This window comes from Heliangelus exortis, chromosome 28, assembly GCF_036169615.1.
Source record: "Heliangelus exortis chromosome 28, bHelExo1.hap1, whole genome shotgun sequence".
Taxonomy (NCBI): Eukaryota; Metazoa; Chordata; class Aves; order Apodiformes; family Trochilidae; genus Heliangelus; species Heliangelus exortis.
The window spans coordinates 4,520,093-4,535,415 of NC_092449.1; the positions used below are offsets into that span (position 1 = coordinate 4,520,093).

Below are 15,323 nucleotides of genomic sequence, written 5' to 3' on the forward strand. Positions count from 1 at the left end.
TGGGCTGAGTCCTGTGCTGGCAGCCCCGGGGAGGAGCTCTCCCTGGGGGGGGCCGTGGGGTTTTAGCCTCTCCTGGATGTGTGTGGGGCAGAAAGTGGGGGCTCCTGGCCACAGGCAAAGGCTCTTAAGTGACATCTGGTGGGAGGGGACAGGTGGCTGTGGGAGGGGGACACGGCAGCAGCTCTGCCTTGCACCAGGCTGCTCTGGGTGACCTGATTGGATTTTCAGTGCCTTGTCCCCTCTGTGGGACAGCTCAGCCCCAGCCCAGAGGAGAGAGGAGCTTCCCCTGGCCTCAGCCTGTGCATGAGAGGGTTCAGCAAAGATCCAAAACACTAAAGCCAAGACATTTCAGCCAATTTTTCCCTGGCAGCAGAGGTGGAGCTGGCTGTGCCCAGCCCCTCACCCATGGGGGTGGGATGGAGAGCAGCTCCCCGGGGGGCTTCTGGGTGGGTTTACACTTGCAGGGGGAGAGGTGTGGGAGTGGGCTGGGAGGAGAGTGATGCTCGGGGAGGGGGGGAGCACAGTGGCCATGGGTAGGGCTGGGAGGTGAGGTGGGGGGAACTGGGGCACAGCAGGAGGGTCCCTGACTTCAGCCTTGTCCTCCCCACCACCACAGTGTCCCCTGGAGTCCTCAGGGGGCTCCTTTGTGCATTTGTGGTTTCCATATCAGCACCACAGCAGCTCGCAGCCCCTCACTTCACTTTTCTCTGCATTTCCCAGCCAGGTGCCCCATTTTTTTTTTTTTTTTTCTTTTCTCTCTTTATCTCGGAGCCCCGGGTGTTGCTCTGGGGCACGGGGGAGCTGCTTGTGACCAGCGTGTCCCATCCTGCCACCGCCCTTCCCGGGAAGGGGCCTCGGAGCCCCCTTGCTGCCTCCAGGGATGGGCCAGGGAGTGCAGAATAATCGTAGGCTTTTCAGAGGAGTGGGGGGGGGGGGGGGGAGGAGGGGGTGTGGGGGGGAGCAAACCAAATGATTTGATGAATGAAGAGTAGAGTTCATTCTATTTAATTAATGTACAAAAATGTGTTTGTATATAATAATAAATATTACCTCTAAGGGCTGCTCTGGTGTCCTGCGGGGAACGAGGATCCTGGGGAGGGGGGGGAGAGGGGTGGGCAGAGCCAGTCCAGCACTCGGGGGTCTGCTGCCCCCCTGGGGGTCACCCCCTGTCCCCCCTCACACCTCGGAGGGGGGTGGCAGTGCAGGTGTCACCGCTGTGTCACTGGAGGGGCTGGCACTGCCCTCCCCCCGGCCCTGTCCCAGGGGCGCTGAATTCCCGGGGCTGTTCGGGGGATGTTGAGTTCCCTCTGCTGGATTCCCGAGGGGCTTTTCCACACCCGGTGGGGGCTGAGCCACGGGCCGGTGCCGGTACTGGTGCCGGTACTGGTGCCGCCCATCTCAGCGCCTGCCCCAGGAGGGCTCCTTGGAGCTGGCTCTGGGCTCAGCCCGACCATGGGCTCAATGCCACCCTGTCCTGCTGCCACATCCGTGTGGGCCGGGGGCTCCTCACCTTCCTCCTCTTCATCATCATCCTCATCCTCACCATTACTGCTGTGCCGCGGCTGGGCAGGGCTGGGCCGGGGGGTCCCTGGGTGGAGGGAGGGGAAGGGTTACACCCCAAGCCTTGCTGCACTTTGGATAGAGCTGGAAGAGAAACCTGAGACTTATTGGGTTGGGTTGGTTTTGGATTTTTTTTTGGTTGGTTTTTTTTTGTTTGCTTGTTTTTTCTTCCTTCTTTTTTTCCTTTTTCGTCTCCCTCTTTTATCTACATGGTTTAAAAGCACAGCCTGGCTGGAGGCACTGCCTGCTGCAGTGTGCCCTGGTTCTGTAGGACCCCCCCAGAATAACCCCCTGCACTTTGAGCCCCCCATCACCCGCAGGAGGGAGCAGGGGGGTTGAGGAGGAGCTGAAGGCCCAGGACCCCCTTCAGCCACTCCAGGGCCGGTTTCCCTCCCGTCCCTCATCCCTTTGCTCCTGATCCCACCACGGCCGGGCCGGGGGTTCTGCTCTACCCGGTTCACAGGGATATTCGGGGGTCTGCCAGCCCCTTCTCGACCCCCCTGCCCCACGTCACCTCTGCTCCCGGGGCTCCTCGGGGCCACTCCTGGCAGTGCCCAGCGCAGCCACCAGCTCGCTCCGCCGCAGCAGAGCCGCCCGCAGCTGCTCCCGCATCTCCTGGATCTTCCCCTCCAGCTCCCGCAGTTCGCTCTCTCCCGCCGCCCTGTCCGGGGGCTGCAGCGCCCGCTCGGTCCCAGGGGTCTGCGGGGACCCCTCGCCCTGGGCGGGGGCTTTGTCGAGCTGGAAGCGCACTCGCCTTCCCTCCTTCCGCAGGGTGCTCCAGGGCTGCCCCACCGCCTGCCCCGGCTGGAGGTGGCACCTTTTGGGGAGGGGGCGAAGGGTTGAGCTGGGAGGTCCCTCTGTGCCCCCAGGAAGAGGGGAGGGGGGGCACCCAGCCCTACCTCTGCTCCAAGCTCAGCTGCCGGCTCTTCTGCTCCTCCGTGCCCGTGTTCAGTGCCCGGTGGATTTTCTGTAGGGCACATGGGAAGGGTGAGATGGATGGGGCGCGGTCTGGGGGCCACCGGGGGGGCTGTGACAGCCCGGAGGTTGTGCAAGGGAAGTGGGAGCAGCAGCCCCCGGGGGGGGGTCTCTCGGGCAGCAGCCCCACCTGGCTGGTGTGCAGCCAGTAGTTGAATTTCTTCTTGCGCTTGATGCGGGGCAGGACGAGGCGGTAGAAGATGTGCTCACCCAGCGAGGTGAGCAGGGACCCGCTCAGCCCGATGCAGAGCAGCACGAACAGCCCCGAGAAGTGGTAAATGCCCATCTGCAGGGTCTGGGGGGGACACGGGGGTATCAGACAGGCTTAGGGGAGGAAAGGGAAGGAGAGGGGAAGGAAGGGGAGGGGAAGTGAGGGAAGGGGAGGGGAGGGCAGGTCAACATTCCCCAGAGCTCTCCCAACCAGGGGCCGGGCTGCCCGCACCTCGGTGACAGCGAAGACGCGCTTGCCGCAGGGCACCATCTTGTACCATTTGTCGTGCAGGAGGTCGATGAAGCCCGAGGACTTGTAGCGGCTGATGAACTCGGAGATGTTGGAGGTCAGCGGCGAGTTCTGGGGGAGGCCAATGCCATAACCTGGGCCCGGTGAGGGGAAAGAGAGCGGCAGAGCTGGGGCAGGGGGGCACAGACCCCATCCCAGTACCCCCAGGGCATGGGACCCTCCCCACCCTGCACGGCCCCAGCTGCAAGCAGAGCACACACGTGTGTGCACACACCCACATCCATCAGGTACACGGACAGACACCCCCCCACCCTGCTGCAGCTCCCCCCTCCCCCCCCCAACCTTCAATGGCGAAGGGTTTGCCCACGGTGAGCAGTTTGCAGTCGGAGTCGATGGACACCTCGTAGTCCAGCAGTGACTTGTCCATGATGAAGGCGTTGAGCTTGGGGGGCTCTGTCCTGCACCAGCACAGGGGCACCCTCAGGGAGGGGGCTGCTCCCCGCTTCCGGAGGGAACCCCCAGCCTGAGCCCCCTCACTGGGGTGGGGTGGTGGAAGTGGGGGTGCAGGTGCACAGCCTGCAGGGAAGGGGCAAGAGGACACCCCCCCTCTCGTGACCTCCCCACCCCTCACTTGAGCATAGTGACACCGGCAGGGGTGGTGGGGACGCTGTGGCGCCGCATGTACTCGTGCATCTCGGGGAAGCTCTTCTTGATGTACTCCTCAGCACTGCTCTCCCAGACCGTGCCAAAGCGGAAGCCCCGTGAGGGGTGATGGAGCTGGAAGGGGGCACCAGAGCATCAGCACCCCCGGCCCCACCTCACCCCCATGAACGCAGCCTGGACACCCTCCTACCTTTGGGTCGTGAATGCCCGAGAGCTCCTCAAAGGTCTTGTCCCCCACCATGACGGCCGCCAGGTTGGCCGTGTAGCTGGAGAGCACCAGGAGGCAGAAGATGGCCCAGAGGTTCATGAGGAAGCGGCCTGTGCAGCATTTGGGCGTCTTGCTGGACACGGTGCGCCCAAAGAGGATGGCATAGCAGAGGTTGAGGGCTGAGGAGTAGGAGAAGATCTTCATGCGGTTGCGGCCGTGGGGGGTCATGCCATAGGGGCTCTTCCACTCGTAGAGGGTGAGGAAGAGTGCTGTGGTGTGCAGGGCAACGAAGATGCCCACCCACATGGTCCAGTGCAAGGGCCACATGAAGGCCCCGATGGGCGACGCCGTGTCCTTGGTTCTCACCAGGATGCCCAGGCTGGTGGAGAAGAAGGGGCTGGTGAAGTCGATGACTTTGCTCCGTGCCGAGTTGATGCTGAAGGAGGTGACGGCCATGTGGGCCGTGCCACTGAGCAGGTCCCCCACCAGCCCTGTCCAGCGCCCGTTCTTCCAGGCCCCGTATTTCCCATCGCCGACGATGTAGAGCTCAAAGTCAAAGGCCATGTCCTCAGCCAGCTTCTCCAGCAGGTCAATGCAGTACCCGTAGCAGCACTTCTTGTACTCCCTTGGCACTGAGCCATTCTCAGCACCAAGCTCCTCAAAGAGGGCGTCCAGCACAGCTGAGTCGTTGGTGCCAGGGTCCAGGCAGAGCTGCCCGGCGGGGCAGCTCCCATCCTCATCCACCTCCCTGGTGAAGACAAAGGGATGCTCCACCAGCGTCACCACCCGCAGCCTGGCACGGGGCCCCTCGCCAGGGCTCTGGTGTTGGCGGTGGCTCTGCCAGGCACCCTGCTCCAGCTCCAGGGTGCCGTGGTGCCAGGTGCCCACCGTCACCCAGGTGGGGTCCCCCCGTGAGTCCCTTCGCAGGCTCCAGATCCGGTAGAGCCGCTCCGGCCGCACCAGCGTCGCGTTCTCCACACGCAGGGGCCCCGTCCGGCCCTGGAAGGAGGTGTTGGCCATGACCCTGGTGGGAGGGAGCAGGTCACAGCTCCAGCATCACCAGGGATGTGGGCAGGGGGGAGTAAGGGACAGGGAGCAGGAGGTGCCAGAGATGGGTCCAGCCAAGAGCAGGGAGGAGGAGCAGGATGAGGCCCTAACACCCTGCAGCTCGGGGTGTTAATATTTATAGAGCAACGGGAGATGTGAAGTGACACATCTGTCCCCCCACAGGCAGCACAGACCGTGTCCGGAGGGCAGTGGGGACCAGGGAAGGGGGGAGGGGGCTGAGCCCCACAATGGGGGCTGCACACGGGGCTCTGCACACTCGGACCCCAGCACACTCGACCCCTTCCGCTGCACCCTGAGGTGATGGAGCAGGAAATGGGCACCCACAACACCTTCCTTACCGGGAGAGGAGGAGCCCCGGGGTCTCGCCACCCGCCCGCCGCCGGTCGGTGCAGGTCAGGGCTGTGGGCAGCAGGGACAGCTCGGAGTGGACGCGGGCAGCGCTGGCGATGGCCCTGGCCACCAGCTCCACCGCGTCCTGCAGGAAGAGCTCCAGCGGCGGGCGGCTGGCCTCGCCGAAGGCCAGAAGCCCCAGGGGCAGCCCCTCGGTTTGCAGCTCGCCGGCGCTGAGCGGGGAGCCCAGCATCCAGCGGGACTCCTGCGGCAGCAGCCCCGACTCCTCGGCCGCCTGGAAAATGAACCGAGCGCGCCGCAGGTCACAGCCGAGCAGCAGCACGGGGCTGGAGAGGGCCCGGAACCGCTCCCGGTGCTGCCGGAGGGAGCGGGTGGCCCCGGGCTCCTCCAGGTAGCCGAGGTCCAGGACGGTGCGGAGGAAGAGCCGGGAGCGGCGGGTCCAGAGGCTGAGGAAGCCGGAGACATCCCAGGGGTGGCAGAACACCAGGTTGGTCTCCTGCCAGTCGTTGGCCTCCAGGACGCTCACCAGCACGTCCACCAGCGTCTCCTGCGAGCTCTGCCGCTCCATTTGGAAGTGGAGAGGGCTCTGCCGACACAGAGTGGTGGTGGCTGCCCCCCTGCCCGTGGGAAGGGTCCGCAGGCAGCAGCAGGAAGGGTCCCTCCCTCCCCGGAGCCTCCCTGTGCTCCCAGCTCCGTCCCACCCGAGGTTCCCCTCACCCAGCACCCACCCGTGAGCAGAGGGGTGCTCAGGGACCAGCCCGAGGAGGAGACCCCGGGGGGCTGCTGGAAGAGCAGGGAAGTTGCCTTGGAGTAGGATGGGGCTGGGATAAAGCTGTGGTGGGGGTCAGGATGGAGCCGGGATGGCGATGGGAACGGGGGTGGAATGGAGCCGGAACGGGAGCAAGGATGGAGCCGGCAGAGCAGTCATGGGGGGAGGGAGGGGGAACGGTGCGGGTCTCACCTGTGCTCGGAAGGGCAGCGACCCGCGGGTCTCCGGGAGGCTGACGATAGGGACCTGGAGGGCAGTAGCCAGGAAATCGAGCTGCAGCAGCTCCCGGCGGGACCGCGGCAGCGCCAGCACCGCGACCACCCCGCGCCCCGCCACCGCCCAGCACAGCCACCGCGCCAGCGAGCTCGGGTCCCGCGTCGCCGGACCGCCCGCCACCACCTCCAGGCTGAGGTTATGGGGCAGCTCCGCCCCCCCGAGACGCCCCCCGGGGCCGGGGGTCCCGCCGGTGCCGGCGGCTGCGGCCAAGGCTGCGCGGAGGCGGGGGGGGACGGCGGGCGGCAGCAGAGCCCCCACGCTCACGGCGGGGCCGGTGGCGGGGTCGGTGCGGGCCGGGACGCGGCAGGGCTGGGGGTGCCCCCCCGCCGCCCCCAGCACCGCCGCCAGCAGCCAGAGAGCCCGCAGCCCCCCCATGCCCCGCACAGGCTCCGCCGCTCTGCTCCCCGACGGGGCGGGCCGGGGGCGGGCCGGCAGCCTCCACCCCCGGTCCTCGCCAGCCCCGTCCCCGAGCGGAGCGGGAGGGTCCGGAGGGGCCGCCCCGGACTGGTGCTGCTTTGCGAGGCACCCCCAGGTCCAGCAAAGGAACCCCCGCTCTTGCCGGGGGGTCCCCGCTGCCTTTGGACCGCCGGGACCTTCCTCCTCCTCCTCCTTCGGGCGGGCGCCCACGGCCAGCGCTGGGCTGTTGCTGAGCCGGGCTCGGAGCCGTAAATTCTCCTCCCTCCCGGTAAATGCCCTGACCCGCCCCCTCCATCCCTCCGCAATCGGAGCCGCAGCCCCAAGACCGGGGGGTTCCGAGGGGTCCCGTCCCGCAGGGTGGGGAGGGGGCGAGCGGCTGGACATGCAGCAGCTTCGCAGCAGGGATGGACGGGGAGGGGGGGGATCATCCTCCTCATCTGCACTGAGGAAACTGAGGCACAGCACGGCCCGGGGGGGCTCCCCGGCACCAGCAGGACTGTGAGCTGCAGAGGGACGGAGCCGCCGGGAAATTAATAAGCCAGAGGAAGCGACCGGTGGAGCCAAAACCAGCTGGCAAAAGATATTGATCCCTGAGAAATGTAATGAGTCACAGCTAATGAATTCCCCTGCGGAGATGGGCTGGGGGTGGGGGGGCAGAGGGAATCCTGCCAGGGCAGGGGAAGTGCTGGAAGCCTCATTTTGGGGGTGATGGCCCCCCCCTGGAGCAGGGTCCCCATCCCAGAGCCCCCAGCAGCTCCTTTCCCAGTAGCTCTGCCCCACTTGTAGCTGAGTGCTGCCTCCTGCCATGAAACAGCCCCCCCAGACCCCGACCCCCGTGCAGCAGAGGAGGGGGAGCCCCCATCCTCCCTCCTGTTCTGTCCCCACCCATCATCCCAAGACCATTAGGAGACACTGGGACAAACTGGGAAGGGTGGGCTAGGCCTGGGGGGGGTCTCAGGGCTCTCCATAGGGAAGGGACAGGCTCACCCTGCAGCCCCCGGCCCGGGCTGAGGTCCCACAGCAGGAGGGGGGGTGTTTGCTGGGGTGGGAGCAGTGGAGTGAGTGGCTCATTAGGATAAAAGCATCGGCAGGAGTTGGCAGGAGCCCGTCCTGCACCAGGCAGCCAATTAAACTGCACCTTAAATCAGCTCATTAGATCAGCTCCGAGGCTCCTGTTGTACAGAACAGGGCAGGGGGGGTGGGGGTGGGGGGGTTGGTTCCATCCAAGGGTTCCCTCCAACCCGAAGTCCCTGCTCTGCTCCCTGCCAGGTGGGTCACTGAGCTCCACCCCCCAGCAGGCATTGAAGAAAAACCTCAGGCATCTTTCACTATAAAAACCAAGTCTTTTTTTTATGTAAAAAATAAACCTAAACAAAACCCACAACCCCCGCTGCCAGGCTTGTGACAATACAAAAGGCCCAGTCCACAGAACACCGTGAAAACCAAGTAGCTGGATCCAAATATATATAAATTGTGAATTTAGGAGATTGGAAATAGCACCTTGCTGCCCCCCTGACCCTCCCCGAGGAAGTCAGCCCAGTGCCCCAAAACCAGCACAGGGACCCCCCCACCCTGTCCCCAGCAGCACCCACCCTGCCCCGGGCACCCCCAGGAGCTGCTCAGCCCCTGCTGTCCCAGGACAGAACAATCCCACAGCAGGATCTGGGCTGGGAGGGATCCTGTGGTGCTGAGCAGCATTCCCAGAGCAGGACAGGCAGAAGGGATCTCCCAAAATCCAATCTCAAACCGGTATTAAGAGAAAAAAACAAAAACCAACACTTTTCTGTCTGCACTGCAGGGTCAAGTAAGGAAAAAAAATAAACGAAAAAAAGGGGGCAAGGAAGAGACAGGAAAAGAGCAGGAGCTGCCTCCTGAGCCCCTCCCTCGGAGCCGGCCGCTCCCAGCAGCAAATCGGGGGGGGAAGGGTCCCTGTGCCCCCCGCAGGCAGCAGCCCCCGCGGGTCCCGCTCCCGTGGCACCGGGCAGAGGCTCCGGCGCCGTCACCTCCTGGCGTGGGGGGTGGGCTCCTCCCCAGGGAGGGGCAGGGAGAGGCGGAGAGGGCGGGGGCTGCCTCTTCATTTGGCTGGTTTGGTGATGATGCGAGCAGAGAAGTCGAAGAGGTTCTTGTTGATCTTCCGGAGGGTGCTCACCTCCTCCTCCAGCTCGCTCACCTGGATCGTCAGGTGCTCCTGATCTCCCACCAGATTCTGTGGCAGAAAAACACCGTGGAAAAGGTTCAGGCAGCGGGGTCCCACATCAGTGAGAGGAGGCAAGTGATCCCCTGGACACAGCGAAGCCCAAACCCTTTTGTCCTCTTCCTCCTCCAACTGCAGCCCCTCCACTGCCAACCCCAGGGCCCATTCCTCCCCCGAGCCTTCACCCATCATCCCCAGCCCAGGAGCAGCTCTCACCTTTTCCCTTGTGGAGTACATCTGTGAGTACATCCTCTCTGCCTTCTCCAGGTAGCTCTCCCCAGAGTCCTGCAGGGACCAGACAGGAAACATGGATGCAGAAGACCCGGGGGCTGGAGGAGGCAAAGAAACCCCCAGCCCTGTGTGCTGCTCTCCCTGGCACTGTGCTGCGAGTAGAGGAACCCCAGGGACATTTTCCCCAGCAGCAACGAGGCAGCCCCAGCAGTGGGGCAGCACGGAGGAGAAGTTTTGCACCCTCCAGCCCACACCACCCCCAATCTCCCCCTCCTCTGCCATCCCCACACCTGCTGGTGGAGCCCCAGGCGCAGTGTCACCCCCTCAGTCTCCTGCTCGTCGTTGCTCTCGGTGCCCTGGAGGTGTTTGCTGAATTTGGGGAGGGGGACACTGGGCTTCCCATCTGGGTTGAACATGTTGGCTGGAGCCAGCACGATGAAGGCGTTTGTGACCGGACCTGGAGGAGACAAGACAAGGGGATGGGTCAGACTCCCCCCCCCCAGCAGGGTCATCTTGTGCCTGGCACCTCGAAAGCAGAGGGTACAGGCAGCTGCCAGACCCCCTGCCACCCCCCCAGCTGCTGGGCAGAGCCTGAGCCCCTGCAGCTCCACAGCCTGGGCTGCACATCAGCAGTGGCCACTCTCCTCGCTGTCTCCTGCAATGATCCATCACACACTCTCGTTTGCCAGAGCTAATGAGTGCTTTAATTACTGCATTTACCCACACAGGCTGCTGCTTTCCATCACGCAGCCTCCTCTGACCCCCCCCCCTTCCAAACTCCTGCTCAATGGAGAAACCCCACTGCTGCCTCCCACCCCCCAAACCTCTCCCTATCGGACACAACCCCCTCCCAGCCCCCCAAAACCTCCCACACTGCCTGCAGACCCCTCCAGCAGCCTGGAGTGTGAGCAGAGCAGCTCTGTCACCATTAATAAATCCCCAGCCATCCATCTTCCCCTGGACAAACTCAACAGTGTGAAGGGAAAGGTTAAAAGGATCCAGATGCACCTGAGCTGCTGCAGAGGGAAAGGTGCAGGAGGAGGGAGGGGGGGTTGGAAGGGTTTGGAGCCACCCAAGGCTCTCAGTCTTTGCAGAGAGGTGGGAAAAAACCACCTCTGAGGCAGACAAAGGCTCCTGTGCCATCACCTCCCTCTCCAGCTAGTGCTGAGCCCAGCGTGAATCCCCCCCTGCTCTGCTCTCCCCATCCTGGGTTGCTGGGCTGAGCCTGTGCAGGTTTGTTTGTAGGGTTCACCTGAGCCATCAGGCTGAGCTCACAGATCTCAGCTTATATTGGATTCACTTCAGGGCTAACGAGCTCACTGGGGTCACGGGCTCAGGCCCTTCTCCAGACACAGCCTCCCCGGGCACTCGGGTGCATGTGGGGCAACTGCTCCCTGAGGAAAACAAGGAGGAGGATCCTGGATGTCCTCAGCGACAGGGTGAGATCCATGAGTCACTCCCCAGCAGCACAGGGGGGGTTTGGGTTGTCAGCAGACACGGGTAAGGTCAAAACATTCCTCCAGACAGGGAGGGAGTCCCTAAATGCCTCTGCCCTTCCCTTCCCGGAGGTGTGAAGTAATCAGCAGAGAGTGCCCAGGGCAGCTTCAGGGCAGCTGAAGTGAGACAGCATTGGCCCCGGGCAGCCCAGGAGGAATGGATCCCAAGGATCCCAAAGATAAGGACATGCCTACCTTTGTGATTCATTGTCCTCAGGCACTGCTTGCTCTGGATGTCCCACAGCCGGACTGTTTCGTCGTGTGAGCCCGAGAGCAGGAGGCTGCCATCCGTGGAGACAGACAGACACGTCACCTGGTTCCTGGAATGGGGAAGAGGAACTTTAAACTCGGGATGACCCCCCCCAGGACCGACAGAAACTGGTGAGGGGGCAGACAGGGCAGAGAAGGGCTTGGCAGGTATGTCTGCTCCCTCACCTGTGCCCTTTGAAGACCTTCCCGTTCTCCCGCTCTGTCTGGAAGGTCCGGTCCCTTTGGACCGGCTTCAGGAATGGAGGAAGGAAGGAAAGAAGGGAAAGAGCTGTTCAGAAGACTGAAGCCAGCAGGTTCATCCCTGTGTCTGGAGGGGGCAGAGGAGCACAGGGGAACCCAGGCCCTCCCACACCACCCCAGGCCACACGGGTCACGTAGGTGGGGAGGTGACAATGGCCAAGGGTGGCAGGGAGCAGATCCACAGCCCCACACACTCACCCAGGCACAGAGGTCAACCTGGAAGATGGAGCCATCCATGCCCCCACAGAACATGTGGTACTCAGAGAGGTCCAGGGTCACAGCCATGATCCCCACGTCGAAGAGGACGGAAAGCAGGAGCTCCCCAGACGAGACTTCCCAGAGCTGGAGGGAGAGGGAGAAGGAGATCAGGGGCCCAATATCACCCTGGACCAACACCCTGAGGTGGGCTGCCAGGTGGTACCAGCAGAACCACAGCAGAACCACAGCAGGGCCCAGCTCAGCCTCCTCGTGACCTGGAGATAAGTTTCCCAGGCAGCTCCAGAACAGCCCTGGCAGGGCAGGAGCAGACTGCAGGCTCCACTCCCTATCCCTGGGGACTGAAGGACATCAGGGAGGGGATCAGAGGAGCTGACCCCAACATTCCCAGGGCAGAGGGACTGCAGAGCAAGCCCAGACCCAGCCCTGGGGCAGGTGCAGGGAAGCTGCTGGGGTTTGGAGAGGCGAAACCATTAGGTCTGGCAGCTCTGAGTCATCGAGGAGGCAGCCAAGAAATTCAGCTACTGCAGCCCTCCCTCCCTCCTCCCCTCTTTCCTTCCCTCCCCCCAGAGCTCTGCAGCCCAACCCTGCTCCCTACCTTGGCTGTCTGGTCGAGGGAAGCTGTGGCAGCCCGTGCCAGGGGCCCCCCAAAGCCACAGCAGAGGTCGGTGATGGGGAGGCTGTGCCGGGACCAGACGTGCCGGGGGTCGGGGATCTGGGAGGGCTCTGCCTGCAGCACACTGGGGGTGACAGAGAGGGGGGGCTGGAGCAGGGTGGGTGTCAGGAGGTGGCCAAGGCTCTGCCTCCACGGGAGCAACACTGAGGACAGGGGCCACTGCTGAGCCTGCTGTCCCAGAGGAGGGGACACAACCCGCTCTGCCAAGCAGGGAAGAAGTCAGAGCCAGATGTCTCAGCATGAGAAAAACAGATGAGACACCAGGAAAAACCTCCCTGGATAACAACAGGGCACAGGCTCCTCACCACCAGCTTTACCACCAGCTTAGGCAGAGCTGATTCTGCCTCCAGGAAGTGGTGGCTGAGCTCTTCTTCCGATGTTCCTCACCCAGGTGGTCCCTGTCCCTGTCCCTGTCCCCAGCAGTGTTACCTGTAGAGGTTCCACACCAGGGCCAGGCAGTCTTTTGCCCCCGAGAGAAAGTGGCTGCTGTCATCAGTGAAGCAGAGGCATGTGAGGTCCTGGTAGTGTCTGTTCAGGATGGCCAGGAGGTTCCCATTGGAGACCTACAGGGGGGAAAGGGCAGGAGGAAACTCAGGAAGAAGCACTGAGATTCCCCAGAACACCACAGCACAGTTTGAGGAGGTTCTGCCCTTGTTAACTCCAATGATGCCAGTGCCATTTCTCTGGTCAGGGCACAAAGCTGCAGCAGGGATTCCCTGTTCACTGTCACATTACTCTGATGGCTTCTTCCAGCCTCCCACAGCTCAGGTGGTGGCTGTGGGGCTGACAAAAGCCACGCTCAGCCTGAGACTTTGTCCCTGTTTGCACGGTCTGGGGTCAACGAAGACTTGAAGGTGGACAAGGAGGTCCCTAAAAGTGGAGCTGTTCTTGTTGAAAGGCAGCAACTGAGGTAAGGGAGGGAAGAAGGAGGCAGGGAAGGAGCCCTGTGTCAAATAACAGAATCAACTCCCTCTCCTTGCCTGAATTATGCCTAAAAATAAACCCCAGCTGCAGCTCAGTGGAGAAAAGTGGTGTAAGAGGGAAAGCACAAAACGAGGGCTCGTGGGATCTTCTCCAGTTCTGTGGTTTCCAAACAGAGTCTCCAAGGCTCCCTCTACCCAGGCAGCTGCTGGCAAGGCTGGGGGGAGGCAGCAAGGGCCAAGCAGAGCCCAGATCAGAGCAGCAGAGCCCAGAATTCCCCCACACTGCAGCCCTCACCCCACATTCCTCATGAGGACTTTCCTTCCAACCTTGCCACCAGCACGTTCTAAAAAGAAAAATCTGACAAATCACCACAGAGCCACCCAGGTCACAAGGCTCAGAAACACCCCAGGACAGAGCTCTCTGGGTATGACATTGTGGTGCTAAATCCTGGGGGTCAGACTGAGCCTGCTCCTTCAGTGAAGTGCTTAGGATGAGGTGCACTCCCCAGACCAAACCAGCACTAATTAAGAACAGAAAGATTGATGACCAGAGCCCAGCAGTCTCTGCAGAATGTAGATCACAAGCTGCACACAGATATTAGGTTAAAGTGTGCAAGAGGTGCTCAAGGAAATCTCCTTCAGCTCCTGCCTCCCACACTGGTTTGGCCACAGAAGGGACAAAAAGCCCTAAACCTCACCCAGCACCTCCTGGGAGAGCTTTGGGGAGCTGCCCCATGACCTGCACACCCACGAGGCCACCAAGCAGCCAGCCCCAGCCCCAGTAACAGGGGTTCACAGACCCAGCCAGCAGCCCCCTCCTCACCTCCCACAGGTAAATGCTCTCAGCAACCCCTGCCAGGATGTAGAGCCCATTGGGAGAAGCTGTCAGGCAGGTCACAGGCCCGGGGCAGATGATCTTCTGCTGGAGCTGGTCCTGGGGGCAGAAAGAACAGAGAGACCCTTGAGTGCAGGCTGAGGCAGGGGAGGGGAAACGAGACCCTGGGGGGAGGCAGCGTGTGAGCCGTGTCCCCAGTGTCCCCAGAGTGTCCCCAGCCCACACTGGTACCACCACAGCTCAGGGTCGATGCTGAAGAGGAGGAGGATGGAGGAGCCAAATGGGTCTGTGCAAACCCCACGGAGGGAGGTGGGAACTGAGGGGTCTCCCCGGGAGGGCTCCGTGAAGGGAGGGGGGGGCATCTGACCACGGTGATGGGGGGGGGGGGGCACGGAGAGAGGGGCCCCGGAGGGTCTGTCCGGAGACAGGGGGGGAGGTTGGTATGGGGAGAGACTCTCCCCCCACCCTGAGACAGAGGCTGTGCAGGGAGCGAAGCCCGGCGCATCCCTTCAGAGCCGGGGAGGTGTCTCCGCGGGGCCCGGGGCCACCCCCCGAGCCGAGGCCTCCCGGGCCGGTACCTTCCTCTGCAGCTCCCAGACGTTGATGTAGCTCTTGCCGAGCTGGGCCCCCAGCAGGTGCTCGCTGCCCAGCAGCGCCAGCCCGCGGGGGCCGCTGTTACCGCCGCGGTATCCGGGCAGGGCCGAGCCCGAGTGCAGCTCCCAGACGGAGCAGTTGCAGAGCGGCCCCGCCGCGTCCGACACCAGCGCCACCTCCATGGGCGCCGCCATCTTCGCGGTCCGCCAGGGCCAGAGAGAGCGCGGCCACCGCCAAGAGCGCCGCCCCGAGCCCCGCCCTCCCCGGCCCCCTACAACCGCCCAGAGCGCCGCCATCGCCCGGCGGGAAGAGCAGCGCGACCCCCCCCGGCCTGGCGGTCCCACCGGTCCCGGGGCACCGCGCAGCCCCCCCCCCCGGACCACCCCAGCCTGGGGGGACCCTCTGAGCATCCCGCGGACACCCCACGGAGCTCTGTGCGCACCCCACAACCACAGGGACCCACACAGGGGCCCCAAAGGGACTCCATGAACACCCCTACTGGGACCCCATGGGCCCCCCATAGGGACCCCCCATAAGGACTCGATGAACACCCCCATAGGGACCCCATGCACTCCCCATAAGGATCCCATGAACACCCCCACAGGGGCCCCATGGATTCCCCACAGGGGCCCCCCATAAGGATCCCATGAACACACCCATAAGGACTCCATGGACCCCCCCCAAAGGGACCCCATAGACTCCCCCCAGAGACCCCATGGCACCCTGTAGCCCTATAGGCACTGCATAGGGACCCGATGGACACCCCAAGACTCACTCTATAGGCACCCCCAGCCCCCGGGGGGGGCACCTCGTAGCCCTACAGGCACTGGGTGAGCACCCCACAACTCCAGAGACACTCCCAGGACAGAAACTCCAGACCACAACACTTTTTTTTTTTTTT

General features: G+C 63.3%; 2 protein-coding genes across 2 annotated transcripts; both read right to left on the reverse strand.

Moving 5' to 3' along the window:
• Positions 1-961: 961 nt before the first annotated feature.
• GRIN3B (glutamate ionotropic receptor NMDA type subunit 3B) lies at positions 962-6,922 on the reverse strand. The gene is made up of 10 exons (XM_071727939.1): positions 6,247-6,922; positions 5,273-5,871; positions 3,849-4,890; positions 3,627-3,772; positions 3,338-3,453; positions 2,978-3,129; positions 2,666-2,830; positions 2,460-2,527; positions 2,075-2,377; positions 962-1,588 (listed from the first exon to the last, which is right to left on the reverse strand). The coding sequence occupies exons 1-10, from the start codon at positions 6,703-6,705 to the stop codon at positions 1,546-1,548; spliced, it is 3,093 nt and encodes a 1,030-aa protein (XP_071584040.1). The 5' UTR covers positions 6,706-6,922; the 3' UTR covers positions 962-1,545.
• A 1,148-nt stretch (positions 6,923-8,070) lies between these two features.
• WDR18 (WD repeat domain 18) lies at positions 8,071-14,671 on the reverse strand. The gene is made up of 10 exons (XM_071727705.1): positions 14,407-14,671; positions 13,817-13,927; positions 12,500-12,633; positions 11,993-12,134; positions 11,377-11,520; positions 11,104-11,168; positions 10,864-10,988; positions 9,463-9,629; positions 9,158-9,226; positions 8,071-8,953 (listed from the first exon to the last, which is right to left on the reverse strand). The coding sequence occupies exons 1-10, from the start codon at positions 14,614-14,616 to the stop codon at positions 8,822-8,824; spliced, it is 1,299 nt and encodes a 432-aa protein (XP_071583806.1). The 5' UTR covers positions 14,617-14,671; the 3' UTR covers positions 8,071-8,821.
• Between the last annotated feature and the right edge of the window lie 652 nt (positions 14,672-15,323).